A 15,496-nucleotide genomic window follows, 5' to 3' on the forward strand; every position below is an offset into this window, starting at 1 on the left:
CACCCTGTATCTCTTACACTCAACTTCAAATCTCAGAAAGGAACTGGACAAGTGTCTGAAGAGAGAAGGGTTTGCAGGGCTACAGGGATAGGGCGAGAGAGTGGGACTAGCTGAGTTGCTCACACAGAGAGCTGGCACGGACGGGCATGATGGCCAAATGGCTCCCTTCTGTGCATGCAACCATTCTATAAGATGGGTAGCACAATCATTAAAGGGTCAGGCAGTAATCAACAGGGAAAGTAACATTAAAGGTAAGACAGTATGAATAACATTCTAAATCTTGACTATACGTGCAAGCCACAGGACTGGAAGTAGATATCAGAAACGGAAGCAAAAATATTGAGCAGCTCTTGCTGAACCTTGTGATAATGACATAGGACAGGTTCAGGAAATTATTCCTACTTAGTGCTGTGCATCCTGTGTGCCAGTCAGTACACTCCATTCTGAGCTGGTGCACTCTAGGCATTTTTGAAAATGGACACCAATGACTGATTCTGAATTCACAGAATGGCTGTGGTTTGGGGAGAGTGGGGTTATCATCAGGTTTTAATTTGTTTCTGGTTCATTTCATGCTGATTTGCCTGGCACTCACTAAATAGAGTGGGAGCTTAACTGATTTCCTGGAATTACACAATTACATGTTGCACAAACATATCTTATGTCCTGGCTTATAAATTTGCCAAACACTGCACTTGGGAAGCAAGAGGAGAGGGGCACGCTACACTGCAGATCTCGACACAGTCCAATATCAGCCACACACAACTGGACATCAGCAACATACAACTGGACACCTGCTCACTTTGAGTACTCTTCAGTGCAATATTGTTAATTCCAGGTGAGACAAAATATCTGCCTAGTTTGTTAATCCGGGGGAGGGGGCCAATAGTTGAAAACATTTAAAACTTATCGGACTGTGACATAAACTGTAACAAGCTAGTTCCAGCTTAGCTGATTTCCTGGAATTACACAATAACATGTTGCACAAACGTACCTTATGTCCTGGCTTATAAATTTGCCAAACACTGCACTTGGGAAGCAAGAGGAGAGGGGCACGCTACACTGCAGATCTCAACACAGTCCAATATCAGCCACTTCTCCAGAGAGAAATGATTGCTGAGAAGGCAGTAAGGTGGAGTCCATGTATCATATATAAAGTGATGGGCTTGCTATTGTACAATGCCGTACGTGCCTGCATTCCATTGTAATGTAAGTGTGCTCGGCAGCGCAAGGGTTAACATGGAATTGGAGAATAGCACCACTCACAATATGATGTATAGAGTCACATGGTAATAGACACTGAGAGAACAGTCTAGAGAGAACACTCTAGAAGCAGCCTACCTGCATGGTAACAGCACCATGGGATCTGTAAATAGTTAAAGACTACCAATAAAGGGTTCATGTTTAAACATGCAAGTCTCAAGACCTTCTCATCAATGAGCCAAACGGCCAGCCCCATACTACAACGCTTGTTGGCAACAATGTCCTTCTATTGAGAAAACTTCTCGTTCTTTTGTAGTGAACCTAAAGGTGAACTAATCCTCCAGTTGCTGCAGATTACTCTGAAGCCCAGTTACACAACCTATGTTCTGTCTTCATTGAATTGGACTCTGAGCAACACCTCATCTTTATTCGAGTCTGAATGCACATTCTTTGATCCCTTGGAAATTTGTGAACGGGCTCTTTGTAATGGAGGGGACTCACATTTATACTCTCCTTTCGTGAAAGCACCGCATACAGTACTATATTTTTATTTTTGTATTGGATTTCCAGCATCCGCAGTTTTTTGCTTTTATACAGTACAAGTGTGGGCAGCACTCCACAGCCTCGTGCACTGACTATTTGGTGTGTTGAGTCTGAATGTTGAGTATCAGTGATCTCCAGATCATGCGGAGGCATCGGCGCCCAATCTGATCGTCCTCCCGCCCATCAGAATGATTAGCAAGGGCGCGTCTAGCTGCGTTTCCTCCCCTCTTCCAGGAGAGAAGAAAACTGTGCTAGTGTCGCCTCAGCCAAGAGCAGCACAGGTCTTCTGGCAGGTGTGTGGTTTGGCACCATACGAGACAGTTACCTTGAACAATCAGTGGAGTGTTATACAATATTAGTTACAGTCTGTTCATTATGTTACAGCACACCGAAAATGAACAAATCTCCAAGTGGCCTGAACACGAAAGGTAGAGGGAACAGCCAAATCAGAGTAATTATGAAAGCGAAAAACAGGGCATTGACTATTGAGCGAAAGGCCAATAGACAATATGCTGTAGTCACAACAAGAAAGAAAAAACAAGTGGGTAAGTGATATCGAGTGATTAAGTCCTATTCTACTGAACGACTATTTGTATATCGCTTTCCTCGCTCTTCCTACTAAGAGACACGATCGCAATTTTCTGTGCTGGAATTCATTTGCCACGCTTCTGTCCAATGTCACCAGTCTGTCTAAGTTCTGTTGGAGGGTCGTGAGGACTCGAAACGTCAACTCTTTTCTTCACCGCCGATGCTGCCAGACCTGCTGAGTTTTTCCAGGTAATTCTGTTTCTGTTTTGGATTTCCAGCATCCGCAGTAGTTTTTTGTTTTTACCTCCTGAAGTCTGTTACTATCCTCTCCGCTGTTTCCAACTTTCGGAATAGCTGCAAGTGTTTTGAAACTATACCCTGGATACCCAAAGTAAACCCTGTATATCAAAAAGAGCAGTGGTCCTAATACTGACCCCTGGGGAAGACCATACTTGGTTGTAAAGCACTTTGGGACCTCCTGAAGCCACGAAAGGTGGTATATAAATGCAAGTCCTTCTTTCTTTAACGCACTGTCATTCGTGCACCACTTCTTGATTCTTGGTATTGCTTTAAGAATTAAGATAGGAAGTTAGCCACTATTTACCCCCTAAGAAACCATTGTAAAGTTCAAATTGCTTGCAGGATTAACTATTTTCTCTTCTGACTGGCACAATTTTAAAGAGAGTACTTTAACACAGACCTGATGGTTGATGTACCCCAATCTTTGAACAGGTAGGACATAGTTGAGAAGCATGTTCCGAAAGGGTACATGATCTTTGTCTTTGTAAATACAGGCAGGGAGTGGTGGTAAACCATTATAAATCACTGGTTTGGCTTCAGTTACAGTACTATGTCCAGTTCTGGGCACTACACAGGAAGGGTGTCCAGAGAGGTGCAGAGGAAATTTATCAGGAGAAGCTGAGACTGTTCTCACAGTAAAAGAATGTTAAGGGGAGATTTAATATTGAAGTTCCAAATTATATGGGGTCTTGACAGAATAGATTGACAACAAAGTAGATCTCCATGGCAAGCAGAGTTCACTTGTCAACCAATCAGCACTCTCTTCTCATGCAGTATAAATTGTTGTTCCCTTTACAATTTGGTATTCTTGCAAATTGTCCTGATGATTGCGAGACAAAGTTTTGACAGCTTGTGTCCTTTTATCAGGAATACTCACTCGGTAGATTGGGAGTAACTGTTTCCACTGGCAAGGAGGTCAGTAAGCAGATGACATGTTAAGGTAATTGAGGGAAAAAAATCCAAGAGGTTGGAGGGTAGAGGGCGTGTGATCAGGGGGATTTTTTCACATGGGGAATTGTTATGGCCTGCATGGAAGGATCGTGGAAACAGTAGATCTCAGAAGGGAATTGCGTTTTTAGGTAATAAAATTAATCATATGACATCTCTCTCAATGCCAGGATTTCTGAAAGCACTTTACAGCCAATTATGTACTTTTTGAAGTATAGTCACAGTAGTGCCGTAGGCAACGCGGCAATATAAATAAAAAGTTGACACTTCTAGTATATCAACAAACCAGAACCCAGGAGAAAAAGTTGGGAACATAACTGACCTGCAGCACCACCTCGTGGCCAATGCCTGCATGCACTCAATGCAGATCTATCATTCCTTCGTGGCAGGTCCAATACTGGGAGTATATTAATCATATAACAAACTGATAGCTAAAAGACTGGTGGGGACAGTGAGCGTTTAAAATAATTCAGCTGATTAAGAGAGTCAACAGGTTTGAAAAGTGAGTGTCATTATCTAAAGAAACTGAACTGAATTCTTTGAGGAACTAACTCAAATAATAGAGAGGTGGGTGTCTATGCCTGTAGTACAGCAGACAGCTGTAGGGAGGGAATTCCAGAGCTTGGGGTCCAGTGAGCTGAAGGCACGGACACCATTGTTGCAGCAATTAAAATCAGGGGTGCTCAGGAAGTCAAAATTAGAGGAGCGCAGATATCTTGGAGGATTGTGGGAGCTGGGGGAGATAACAGACATTGGGAGGGGGCGAGGCAGTGAGGGATTTGAAAACAAGGATGAGAATCTTAAAATCAAGACATTGCTTGACCGGGTGCCAGTGTAGGTCAGTGAGCATAGGGGGTGATGGGGGGACAGGACTTGATGTGAGTTAAGACACGGGCAGCAGCGTTTTAGATGACCCCAAATTTATGCAGTAAACTTCTTAAGTAACATAGACGGGAGTATAAATCACAAAAAGACATTGATAGATTAAAAGAATGGGCAAAACTCTGGCAGATGGATTTCATTTTAAGCGTAAGGTCAGCCACTTTAGACTAAATGATGGATAGACACAAGTGTTATTTAAATGGTTACAAACTTGGAACACTGGAGACCCAAAGAGACTTAGGGGTTCTAAAAATGTAGTGGTCAGGTCCAAAGAATGATCAAAAATGCTAAGGAAATGTTAGCCTTGATAGTTAGGGGCTAGACAAAGCCCTGGTTAGGCTGCATCTGGAGCATTGTGTACAGTTCACACCTCCTCTTAGAAAGGATATATTGGCCTGAGAAAGGAGCACAGCACAGATTCAACAGAATGTTACCAAGGGTTAGATTATGAAAGATCACATAAATGAAGGTTAAGGGCTGCTTTGGTTGAGGTTTCGGTGATTTTGAAAGGAATTGATGGGGTCGACAGAGAGAGAGTTTATTTGCTGTTGGGGAAATAGAACAAGGGGACACAGCCTTAAAATCAGAGCCATGTCATTCAGGACCGAAGTTGGGGAACACTTCTTCACACAGTGGGTGAAAGTCTCCCCCACAACAAAGCAGCATCGCTAGACCAATGAATAATTCAAAATCTGAGATGAATCGATGTTTTCTGGCCAAAGGGTGTGAAAGGATAATGGTGACAAGGTGGATAAATGGAGTCAGGATACACAACACATTGAATGGTGGAACTGGCGTGAGGGGCTGAATGGCCTCCTCCTATTCCTATAGTGTGACAAGTTTACATAAACAGTTTCCATCATAAATGTGGGCATAGGAATTTGTGATGGAAAAGATTGTGAGGAAATGCACACAGACTTAATATATTGCATAGATACAGATAGGTAGGTATCTACAAGTCATTCAGAGCTCACACATCTGACACTATGCTAAGCAGATGCAGAATATGAAGATGTTGCTGACCTTTATCCTGCTATTAACACCTACTCTGGGCCAAAGCCTTCGCCTTAATACTATTATTATCATTCCCTTTGTCTTGTGTTCCATGATATCTTTGTCATTTAACTTCTCCAGCTCTCCAACCTATCTCTGACCAATTTGCTCCAACTAGCCCCAGCCACCCCTTTTCAACAGCATAAAATCCATCACATTTCTATCTCTCTCCAGTTCCAAAGAAGAGTCATATTGGACTTAAATGTTAATTTAATCATCTCAGTCCCGGGACATCACTGCAGGAGTTCCTTAGGATTATGTCCTAGGCCCAACCATCTTCAGCTGCTTCAGCAATGACCTTCCTTCCATCATAAGGTCAGAAGTGGGGATGTTCGCTGATAATTGCACAAAGTTCAGAGCCATTCATGGCTCCTCAGTGCTTAAGCAGTCCATGTCCAAATGCAGCAATACCTGAACAATATCCAGTATTGGGCTGACAATTAGCAAGTAACATTCGTGCCACACAAGTGCCAGGCAATGACCATCTCCAACTAGAGAGAATCTAACTATCTATCCTTGACATTCAATGGCATTATCATTGCTGAATCCCCCAATATCAACATCCTGGGGGTTATCATTGACCAGAAACTGAACTTGACCAGCCATATAAATACTGTGGCTGCAAGAGCAGGTCAGAGGCTGGGAATTCTGAGGGGAGTAACTCACCTCCTGTTTCCCAAAATCCTGCCCACCAAGGCACAAGTCAGACTGCGATGGAATATTCTCCACTTGCCTGGATGAATGTAGCTACAACAACACGCAGAAGCTCGACACCATCCAGGACAAAGGAGTCCATTTGATTGGCACCCCGTCCACCACCTTCAACATTCATGCCCTCCACCACCGACGCACAGTGCAGCAGTGTGTACCATCTACAAGATGCACTGCAACTCATCAAGGCTCCTTAATAGGATCTTCAAAAACCCGCGACCTCTACTGCCTAGAAGGACAAGGGCAGGAGATATATGGGAACACTGGAAGTTCCCCTCCAAGTTACTCACCATCCTGACTTGGAACTATATCGCCATTCCTTCACAGCTCACCACTTTCCCAAGGGCAATTAGGGATGGGCAATAAATGCTGGCCTAGCCAGCGATGCCCACATCCCGTAAATTAATTTTTAAAATTCCGTTTCTTTCTCCACAGATTCTGCCAGACCTGCTGAGTTTTTTCCAGCAGTCTCTGTTTTTATTGCAGAATATGAATTTGCAGCAGTGAAGTCACTTCCTTTTTACAGTTATTTCACAGTTTTTTTGTTTGCGACAGAAACAAATGGTGCTGGTGTCCTACAATATTAAAGAACAAATAGTTAGAATGGTGAAGCAAGTGGTTGAGAAGTGACTGCAGGCAGGAGCTCACAGACATTGCTGCAGGAGTGCCTCAGGGTAGTGTCCTAGGGTCCTGGCTCCACTCTCCCACAATAATTCATTGCCCAGCCTGGCCAAGGTAATGGAACCATAACCTGAACATTGTACAGGAGAAAGTCTGCACACACAGACTCATTATTCCCTTTCTTGGCTGATTCCTGTACCTGCTTGAGTAGAGAACATACCAATTGAGCTTTTGCAAGCTCCACACCTCTCTTAGGTCCCTTGAAAACCGCCTGCCAGATCCAAGTGTTCCAAATCACTCGGGACATCCCCCTGCCCCGGAAACCCCTGGCCCCCTTCTCTTTGGCCGTGTGCACATTTTGTCCCACACCTACCTTTCCAACAGTATTCATTTAGTGTCATTTACTTGCGCTGCCTGTTTCTTTCCCTCTTACTTAACAGTCTACAGTCCTCAAAATGAAGCAAAACAGCATTTGGCTCATTCACCTCATCAGTTCCTATAGTTCTACATATTAGATTCTTATGGGTTTAGGGGAGGTGCTAGTGTAGTAGCATTGTTGCTGGGCTAGTAATCCTGAGACCCAGGGTAATGCTCTGGGGACCTGGGTTCAAATCCTACCACGGCAGAGGGTGGAATTTGAATTGAATAAAAATCTGGAATTAAAAGTCTAATGATGACCACGAAACCATTGCCAAGTGTTGTAAAAACCCCATCTGATTCATTAATGCCCTTTAGGGAAGGAAATCTGCTGTCCATGTTGGTGTGGCCAACAGCAATTATCCTGAACAAGGGCAATTGGGGATGGGTAATAAATGCTGGCCTAGCCAACAACGCCCACATCCCATGAATGAATTTTTAAAAAAATTACATTAGGTTTATAATAACTGAAAAGTGTGGTGGTATATATATAAGCATAACTATTTCAATTACATATTTATAATTAAATACTATATTTTAATTATGCATATTTATATTTATAATTCATAATTATGTACAATTACATAGATTGAGCTTGCCGTTTATCCATGGATTTGGTTTTGCCTCCTGTCATGGCTGCAAGTTCAGGGGCTTGTATTAAATAGTATCTGGATCACTTAATAGTGAAAGTTACTAAATGAACCAACTGAATTGAGTTGTCTCTTTGTTTGTCTGTGTGTATGTGCCGCGTGTGTCTGTGCAAAACCAATCGTCTCTTTCTCTGTTTGTAGAAGTGAGAATTCATAGAATGCAACCTGCAGATCCACCTTCATTCTACGTTTCCTTTGTGTTCAAGCATCAGTCAGAGAAATATTTTCTTAATTGCAAAGGGACAAAAGACAAGCCACAGTTAGAACTGACGCCAAAGGTAATAAAGTCTCCGATATACCATAAGCTTGGCTCTCGCAGCACCAATGGTTAAAAGTAAAATAATACCGGATATGCCATTTATTTTTTATTGGAAATGGCCTTAAATATGGAGAGTACATCAATATTTCTCATTGTTTCATGTGGGTTAACACCCATTAAACCCCGAGGGCCAGATTGTGTTTTTAAAAATTCATTTACGGGATGCGGGCATCGCTGGCTGGGCCAGCATTTATTGCCCATCCCTAATTGCCCTTGAGAAGGTGGTGGTGAGCTGCCTTCTCAAGCTGCTGCAGTCCACATGTTGTAGGTACACCCACAGTGCTGTTAGGGAGGCAGTTCCAGGATTTTGACCCAGTGACAGTGAAGGAATGGCGATCTATTTCCAAGTCAGGATGGTGAGTGACTTGGAGGGGAACTTCCAGGTGATGGTGTTCCCACCTACCTACTGCCCTTGTCCTTCTAGATGGTAGCAGTTGTGGGTTCAGAAGGTACTAAGGAGTCATGGTGAGTTCCTGCAGTGTATCTTGTAGATCATACACACTGCTGCCACTGTGTGTCAGTGGTGGAGGGAGTGAATGTTTGTGGAAGGGGTGCCAATCAAGCGGGCTGCTTTGTCTTGGATGGTGTCAAGCTTTTTGAGTGTTATTAGAATTGCACTCATCCAGGCAAGTGGGGAGTATTCCATCACACTCCTGACTTGTACCTTGCAGATTGTGGACAGGCTTTGGGGAGTCAGGAGGTGAGTTACTCGCCACAGGATTCCCAGCCTCTGACCTGCTCTTGTAGCCACATGATTTATATGGCTGGTCCAGTTCAGTTTCTGGTCAATGGTAACCCCCAGGATGTTGATAGTGGGGGATTCAGTGATGGTAATGCCATTGAACATCAAGGGGTGATGGTTAGATTCTCTCTTGTTGGAGATGGTCATCGCCTGGCACTTGTGTGGTGTGAATGTTAGTTGCCACTTGTCAGCCCAAGTCTGGATATTGTCCAGGTCTTGCTGCATTTGAACACAAACTGCTTCAGTCACAATTTCTTCCAATTGCTGCAGTGTTTTCATAAATCGATGCGAATAAATGAGTCACCAAACTCTCTGAATAACTCTTTGCTGTAACTGTGCCCCTTATTCTGTCGTCGTAACCAGTTTTCATTTCTGTCCACAGAAAGGAAGCGGGAATTCCCACTCAAGCCTCTTCAAAGTGACAAAGGACAGTGAAAGATATAAATTCCAGCCATACCTGAAAGACAATTGGTTCCTCTGCGTCTCCAGGAACGTTCTAGAACTTAACAATGGAACAAAAGCAGAGGATACCCTCTTTGTATTAGAATCACAGAAAGACAGACCCACAGAATCTCACAGTGCAGAAGAGGCCCTTCAGCCCATCGAGTCTGCATCAACACCTGGCCGACCTACCTAATCCCATTTACCAGCACTTGGCCCATAGCCTTGAATGTTATGACATGTCAAGTACTCATCCAGGTACTTTTTAAAGGATGTGAGGCAACCTGCCTCCACCACCCTCCCAGGCAGTGCATTCCAGACCGTCACCATCCTCTGGGTAAAAAAAGTTTTTCCTCACATCCCCCCAAACCTCCTGCCCCTCACCTTGAACTTGTGTCCCCTCGTGACTGAACCTTCAACTAAGGGGAACAGCTGCTCCCTGTCCACCCTGTCCATGCCCCTCATAATCTTGTACACCTTGATCAGGTCGCCCCTCAGTCTTCTCTGCTCCAATGAAAACAACCCAAGTCTATCCAACCTCTCTTCATAACTTAAATGTTACATCCCAGGCAACATTCTGGTGAATCTCCCCTGCACCCTCTCCAGTGCAACACATCCTTCCTATAATTTGGCGACCAGAACTGCACACAGTACTCCAGCTGTGGCCTCACCAAGGTTCTATACAACTCCAACATGACCTCCCTACTTTTGTAACCTGTGCCTCAATTGATAAAGGCAAGTGTCCCATATGCCTTTTTCACCATCCCACTAACATGCCCCTCTGCCTTCAGAGATCTATGGACACACACGCCAAGGTCCCTTTGTTCCTCAGAACTCCCTAGTGCCATGCTGTTCATTGAATTCTTCCTTGTCAAATTACTCTGCCCATCGTGTCTGCACTGGCCAAAAAGTGAGCCAGCCAGCGTAAGCCCACTTACGCACAGCTGTGATATTTTCCCTGACTAGTAATGCCATTCCTCCCCCTTTCATCCCTCCCCCTCTATCACGTCTGAAACAACGAAACCCCGGAACATTGAGCTGCCAGTCCTGCCCCACCTGCAACCAAGTCTCACTAATAGCAATAATGTCGTAATCCCACGTGCCAATCCACACCCTAAGATCATCTGCCTTTCCGACAATATTCCTTGCATTGAAATAAGATGCACCTGAGAACATTTCTATCACGTACGGACCCTTGATTTCTGTCGATACATGCATTCCTCACTTGACCTTTATCCTCCTCCACCTCACTATCTGCTCTAACACTCTGGTTCCCCTCCCCCTACAAATCTAGTTTAAACGCCCCGGAGCAGCACTAGCAAACCTACCCGCAAGGATGTTAGTCCCCCTCCAGTTCAGATGCAAACCGTCCCGTCGGAACAGGTCCCACCTTCCCTGGAACAGAGCCCAATTGTCAAGAAACATGAAGCCCTCCCTCCTGCACCATCTCCTTAGCCACGTATTTAGCTGCATTATCCTCCTATTTCTAGCCTCACTAGCACGTGGCACGGGTAGCACTCCTGAGATCGTAACCCTGGAGGTCCTGTCCTTCAACTTTGCACCTAACTCCCTAAACTTTCTTTGCAGGACCTCCTCCTCCTTCCTATCCACGTCATTGGTCCCTACATGGACCACGACATCTGGCTGCTCACCCTCCCTCCTGAGAATACTGAGAACTCGATCCGAGATATCGCGGACCCTGGCACCAGGGGGGCAACAGACCATCCGGGATTCTCGATCTCTCCCACAGAACCTCCTATCTGTCCCCCTAACTATCGAATCCCCTATCACTACTGCTCTCCTCTTTTCCCTCCCTCCTTTCTGAGCTAAGGGTCCAGCCTCGATGCCAGAGACGCGACCACTACAACTTGTCCCTGGTAGGTCGTCCCCACCAACAGTATCCAAAACGGTATACCTATTGTTGATGGGAACGGCCACAGGGGTGCTCTGCTCTTTCTGTCCATTCCCCTTCCCTCTCCTGACATTCACCTAGCTGCCTGCCTCCTGACTTTTAGGGGTGACTGTCTGCCTGAAACTCCTGTCTATTACTGCCTCTGCCTCCCATATGATCCAAAGTTCATCCAGCTCCAGCTCCAGTTCCCTAACTCGGCTTCTCAGGAGCTGCAACTGGATGCACCTTTTGCAGGTGTAGTCATCAGGGACAATTGTGCTGTCCATGACTTCCCACATGCTGCATTCGGAGCACTCGACTGCCCTAACTGCTGCCTCCATTACCTACTCCTAATTTACTTAAGAGGACTTTACCCGGCCCTACCCCACTGGGAGCAAGCTCGTACTCAGCCTCTGCTCGCCTAAGCCTCTCGAGCCAAAGCCTCAAAGCTCCACTCCTTCACTGGGCCACTCGCCCACTGGCCGCTCACAAGCTGGCTGCTCCTCTTCAGCTTCCCCTCCTTTTATTTTCAATCTCCGCCCTCTTTTTCAACCATATACATGCACCGTATGTCTATCGCACCACCACAGTGCATCATACAAAAATGATGATTAGCTCCAATTAGAATCCAATTTAAAAAAACAGCTCTATGCTTACTTTAATAAATAGCATGTAAATGATTGAAATTTTAATGAACTCAACCTGATCCATGATCTTTAACACAAAATGCAGTGTGGTCGGCCTATCGTTTCTATTCTGTAAATTAAGGTGAGCTGCATTTTGCAATGTATTTTAATTATTCAGTTGCTGAAATGATCATAATTGTGCGATTCTTTTATTAGTTTTTTTCACTTTAATGATTGTCTATAACTATGTTGTGAATTATGATGACTTTTTGTGTATTGCCATCACAAGTTTGGCACTTGTCACCATGATTTTTCAAGAAACCAATTATCTATCTATCTAATTCATTGTCTCTGAGCACTCCACTGAAATGATGGGCAAAATTTTATGGACCCATCATGACAGAGGCGGGGCTGGAAGATGTGGCAAGCCGTTCAAAAGTCCATTGACTTCAGCGGGGACCGGAAGACCTCGCCTGCGGATGGGGCCGTAAAATTCCACCCCATATTTTTAACCAGGTTTCAGCTTCCCTTGCTTTTCTTGTACTCACTTTTTCTTTGCTGTCATTCCTGTGTTTCTAATGCTCCTACCAAGCCTATTATTTACCTATTTACCAACTATCTGGCAGCTCACTCTTGCTGCGGCTTGTTTCTTACCCTATCCATCACAACAACTTGCACTTATATAGCGCCTCAGACACCAAGCCACAGAAGGAGATAGGAAGACAGGGGACCATTAGCTTGGTCAAAGTGGTAGGTTTTAAGGAGTGTCTTAAAGGAGGTGAGGGAGGTAGGGGCAACTTTACAGGACTTAGGGCCTCAGCAGTCGAAGGCGCGGCCACCAATTGTGGAGCGATGAAAATCAAGAATCTGCAAGAGGTCAGTGTTTATTTATTTACAGCCCATCCCCAGTGACAGCAGGCCACAGGCATCAACCTGGTTCACAGACCTGTCTGGAGAATGCCATGGGGAGCCACGATAATGTTATGTGTGTGTCCCATAGTGGAATCCTGCAGAAATGACCAACAGCAGTGACACAGGCAATCCACTTTACACAGCCTCCATTAGCTTTACTGAAACCCTAACGCCTGTGTTTTCCGTGCAAAGTACTTGATGTTTTATAGCTCGAGTGTCAAGTTAATATTCGTTATTCCTTGCTCTCCATCACTGACTGATAAGAGTGACCTTATAACATTGATACTTGAGACTGAGAGGCCAAGATAACGGAGACACTGTTCCTGCTGCAATGCTATCTCCCTATGGAAAGCCAAACATTTTAAGTTCCTTGTTGGCAAGGGAGGGCTCTTTTACACCAGAGGCAATAAAATGCCCCCAAAAAAAACTTGTCACACTCCAACTTTGAAGCAAAGTCACCTTTTCTCTGTGGGTGAGTAATGGGCTGAATATCAGAGCAATGCTTCATTCACTTCCAAGGACATCATAGACAACACGCTCTGTGACACTGATACTTACCATCTATCATTCATGATGGAGAAAGAACACTAATGTCAGTTCACGTTGCCCCATGTTGAAGGGCAAACAGCTTAATAGTCCACAGGTTACATCCCCAAACTTAGACAAATCTTCCCGTTCCTTACTCCGAAATAATATTCTGGCATCAGCTCCAACTGTATGTCCTCCCTATGGGATGCCAGCTTTGTCAGGTTCATTCCTTTTCAATTATTTCAACGAAATTCATATTGTAATTTAGAAATTACAGTACGCAATGAATTACATATTGCTAAAAAAAAGAAAAACAGACATATTGCTGAAGATTTTCATCTTGCACGCATCAGGACAAACAGAAGAATTCCAAATTTCAAGCAATCAGAACAATTTATACTATAGGAGAAAGGGGTGTTGATCGTTGGCATGTTGACTCTGATTGGCCGAGGCGTTGTCATGGATAAAGCAATGAGGGACTGTAGGTTTCCCAAACTCTCAGATATTTCAAAAAAGGTGCAAGGCTTGAAAGTATTCCTTTTGTTTGCAGAGAACGGGTCCCTGTATATGAATGTATGTCACTTGTAGCAAGCATAAATGAGCCACATTTCAAGCTCCACTGATTATCTTAAGTTAGTTGCTAGTGTAGCTAGTTAGTTAGCTTGCAAATAAGTGGTGTTCCTCTTTACTGCTAATATGCAAGTGTCATTGCACTTTGTTCCCATTGTTCCCTCACTATGGAAAATTGATCTGTTGGGTTATCAGTATGTCCCTGCCATGAGTCACAGTTGACGTGACTTTCCGATTTATTCTAATTGGCACTGAACTGCTCAGGGTAGTAGTTTTGTTTCAGTTCAGTTGAGTATGTAACCAGGACATCTCAGTGAATACAATTATGAGCTATGTTTGCGATCGGACTGGAGAGACCGCAGTGCACCTTGCCCCTGTATCTGTTGAGTTTGTGAATGGGAAGAGTGTGCAAAAATTGTTGGGGTTCCTGCAAATACCTGGGGTTTTATCATTTCACACAGAAAGCCGCATACCTCAAATTAAATTTCTGGTCAATCCATGCAAATATCCATTATGTTTTTGGACGGATTTCAGCCAATCAGCAGGCGTTCCCATTTGCTTAAGCCCGTTCTGCAACCAGTAATTTGATTTAGACTACGTTCAGGCCATATCATGGCTTCAGTGCAGCTCCTACAACACTCAAGAAGCTCAGCACCATCCAGGACAAAGCAGCCTGCTTGATTGGCACCCCCTCCAACATCCACTTCCTCCACCACCGATGCACAGTAGCAGCAGTGTGTACCATCTACAAGATGCACTGCAGCAACTCACCAAGGCTTCTTCGACAGCACCTTCCCAACCCATGACCTCTACCACCTAGAAGGACAAGGGCAGCAGATGCATGGGAACACCACACCTGCAAGTTCCCCTCCAAGCTGCACACCATCCTGTCTTGGAACGATATCGCCGTTCCTTCACTGTCGCTGGGTCAAAATCCTGGAACTCCCTCCATGACATCACACACACTGCAGCGGTTCAAGGCGGCGGCTCACCATCACCTTCTCAAGGGCAAATTATGGATGGGCAATAAATGTTTGTCTTGCCAAAGATGCCCACATCTCATAAATGAACAAAAAAATCATTGTCTTAGAAAAGATGGCTGGGGCCATTGCTGTCTTTACAAACTGCTCTGTTCTTAGCTCTGAATGGTATGCGCAATTGCTTATTCCACAGCTATACAAAGAGCAATCTTTCCAGTCATGAGTGGTTACTGTGGCAGGATAAAACTTGCAACTTAAAACTCTTTCCACCTCCAAGCTCCTCAATGTAGCTCTGGCTCAGTGGGTAGCATTCTCATCTCTGAGTCATGGGATTCTGGGTTGAAGTCCCACTCCAGGACAAAATCAAGGCTGACACTCCAGTGCACTGTCTTTTGGATGAGACATTAAGCTGCTTGGGTGGATGCGAAAGACCCCAAGGCACTATTTTAAAGATGAGGAGTGGAGTTATCCCTGGTGTCCTGGCCAATATTTATCCCTCAATCAAGATCAGAAAGATTATCTGATCATTACAAAATTGCTGTTTGTGGGAGCTTGCTATGTGCAAATTGGATGCTACAATATTGGCTGCTACATTACAACAGTGACTACGCTCCAAAAAGTGCTTCACTGACTG

General features: G+C 44.5%; 1 protein-coding gene across 1 annotated transcript; it reads left to right on the forward strand.

Annotated features, from left to right (window-relative positions):
- The first annotated feature begins 704 nt into the window (after positions 1-704).
- On the forward strand, positions 705-9,670 carry LOC144694652 (uncharacterized). Its single transcript, XM_078565241.1, has 4 exons — positions 705-835; positions 2,128-2,288; positions 7,995-8,131; positions 9,297-9,670. The coding sequence occupies exons 2-4, from the start codon at positions 2,138-2,140 to the stop codon at positions 9,549-9,551; spliced, it is 543 nt and encodes a 180-aa protein (XP_078421367.1). The 5' UTR covers positions 705-835; positions 2,128-2,137; the 3' UTR covers positions 9,552-9,670.
- Positions 9,671-15,496: the final 5,826 nt, after the last annotated feature.

The sequence above is a fragment of the Cetorhinus maximus genome, chromosome 20, assembly GCF_964194155.1.
Source record: "Cetorhinus maximus chromosome 20, sCetMax3.hap1.1, whole genome shotgun sequence".
Taxonomy (NCBI): Eukaryota; Metazoa; Chordata; class Chondrichthyes; order Lamniformes; family Cetorhinidae; genus Cetorhinus; species Cetorhinus maximus.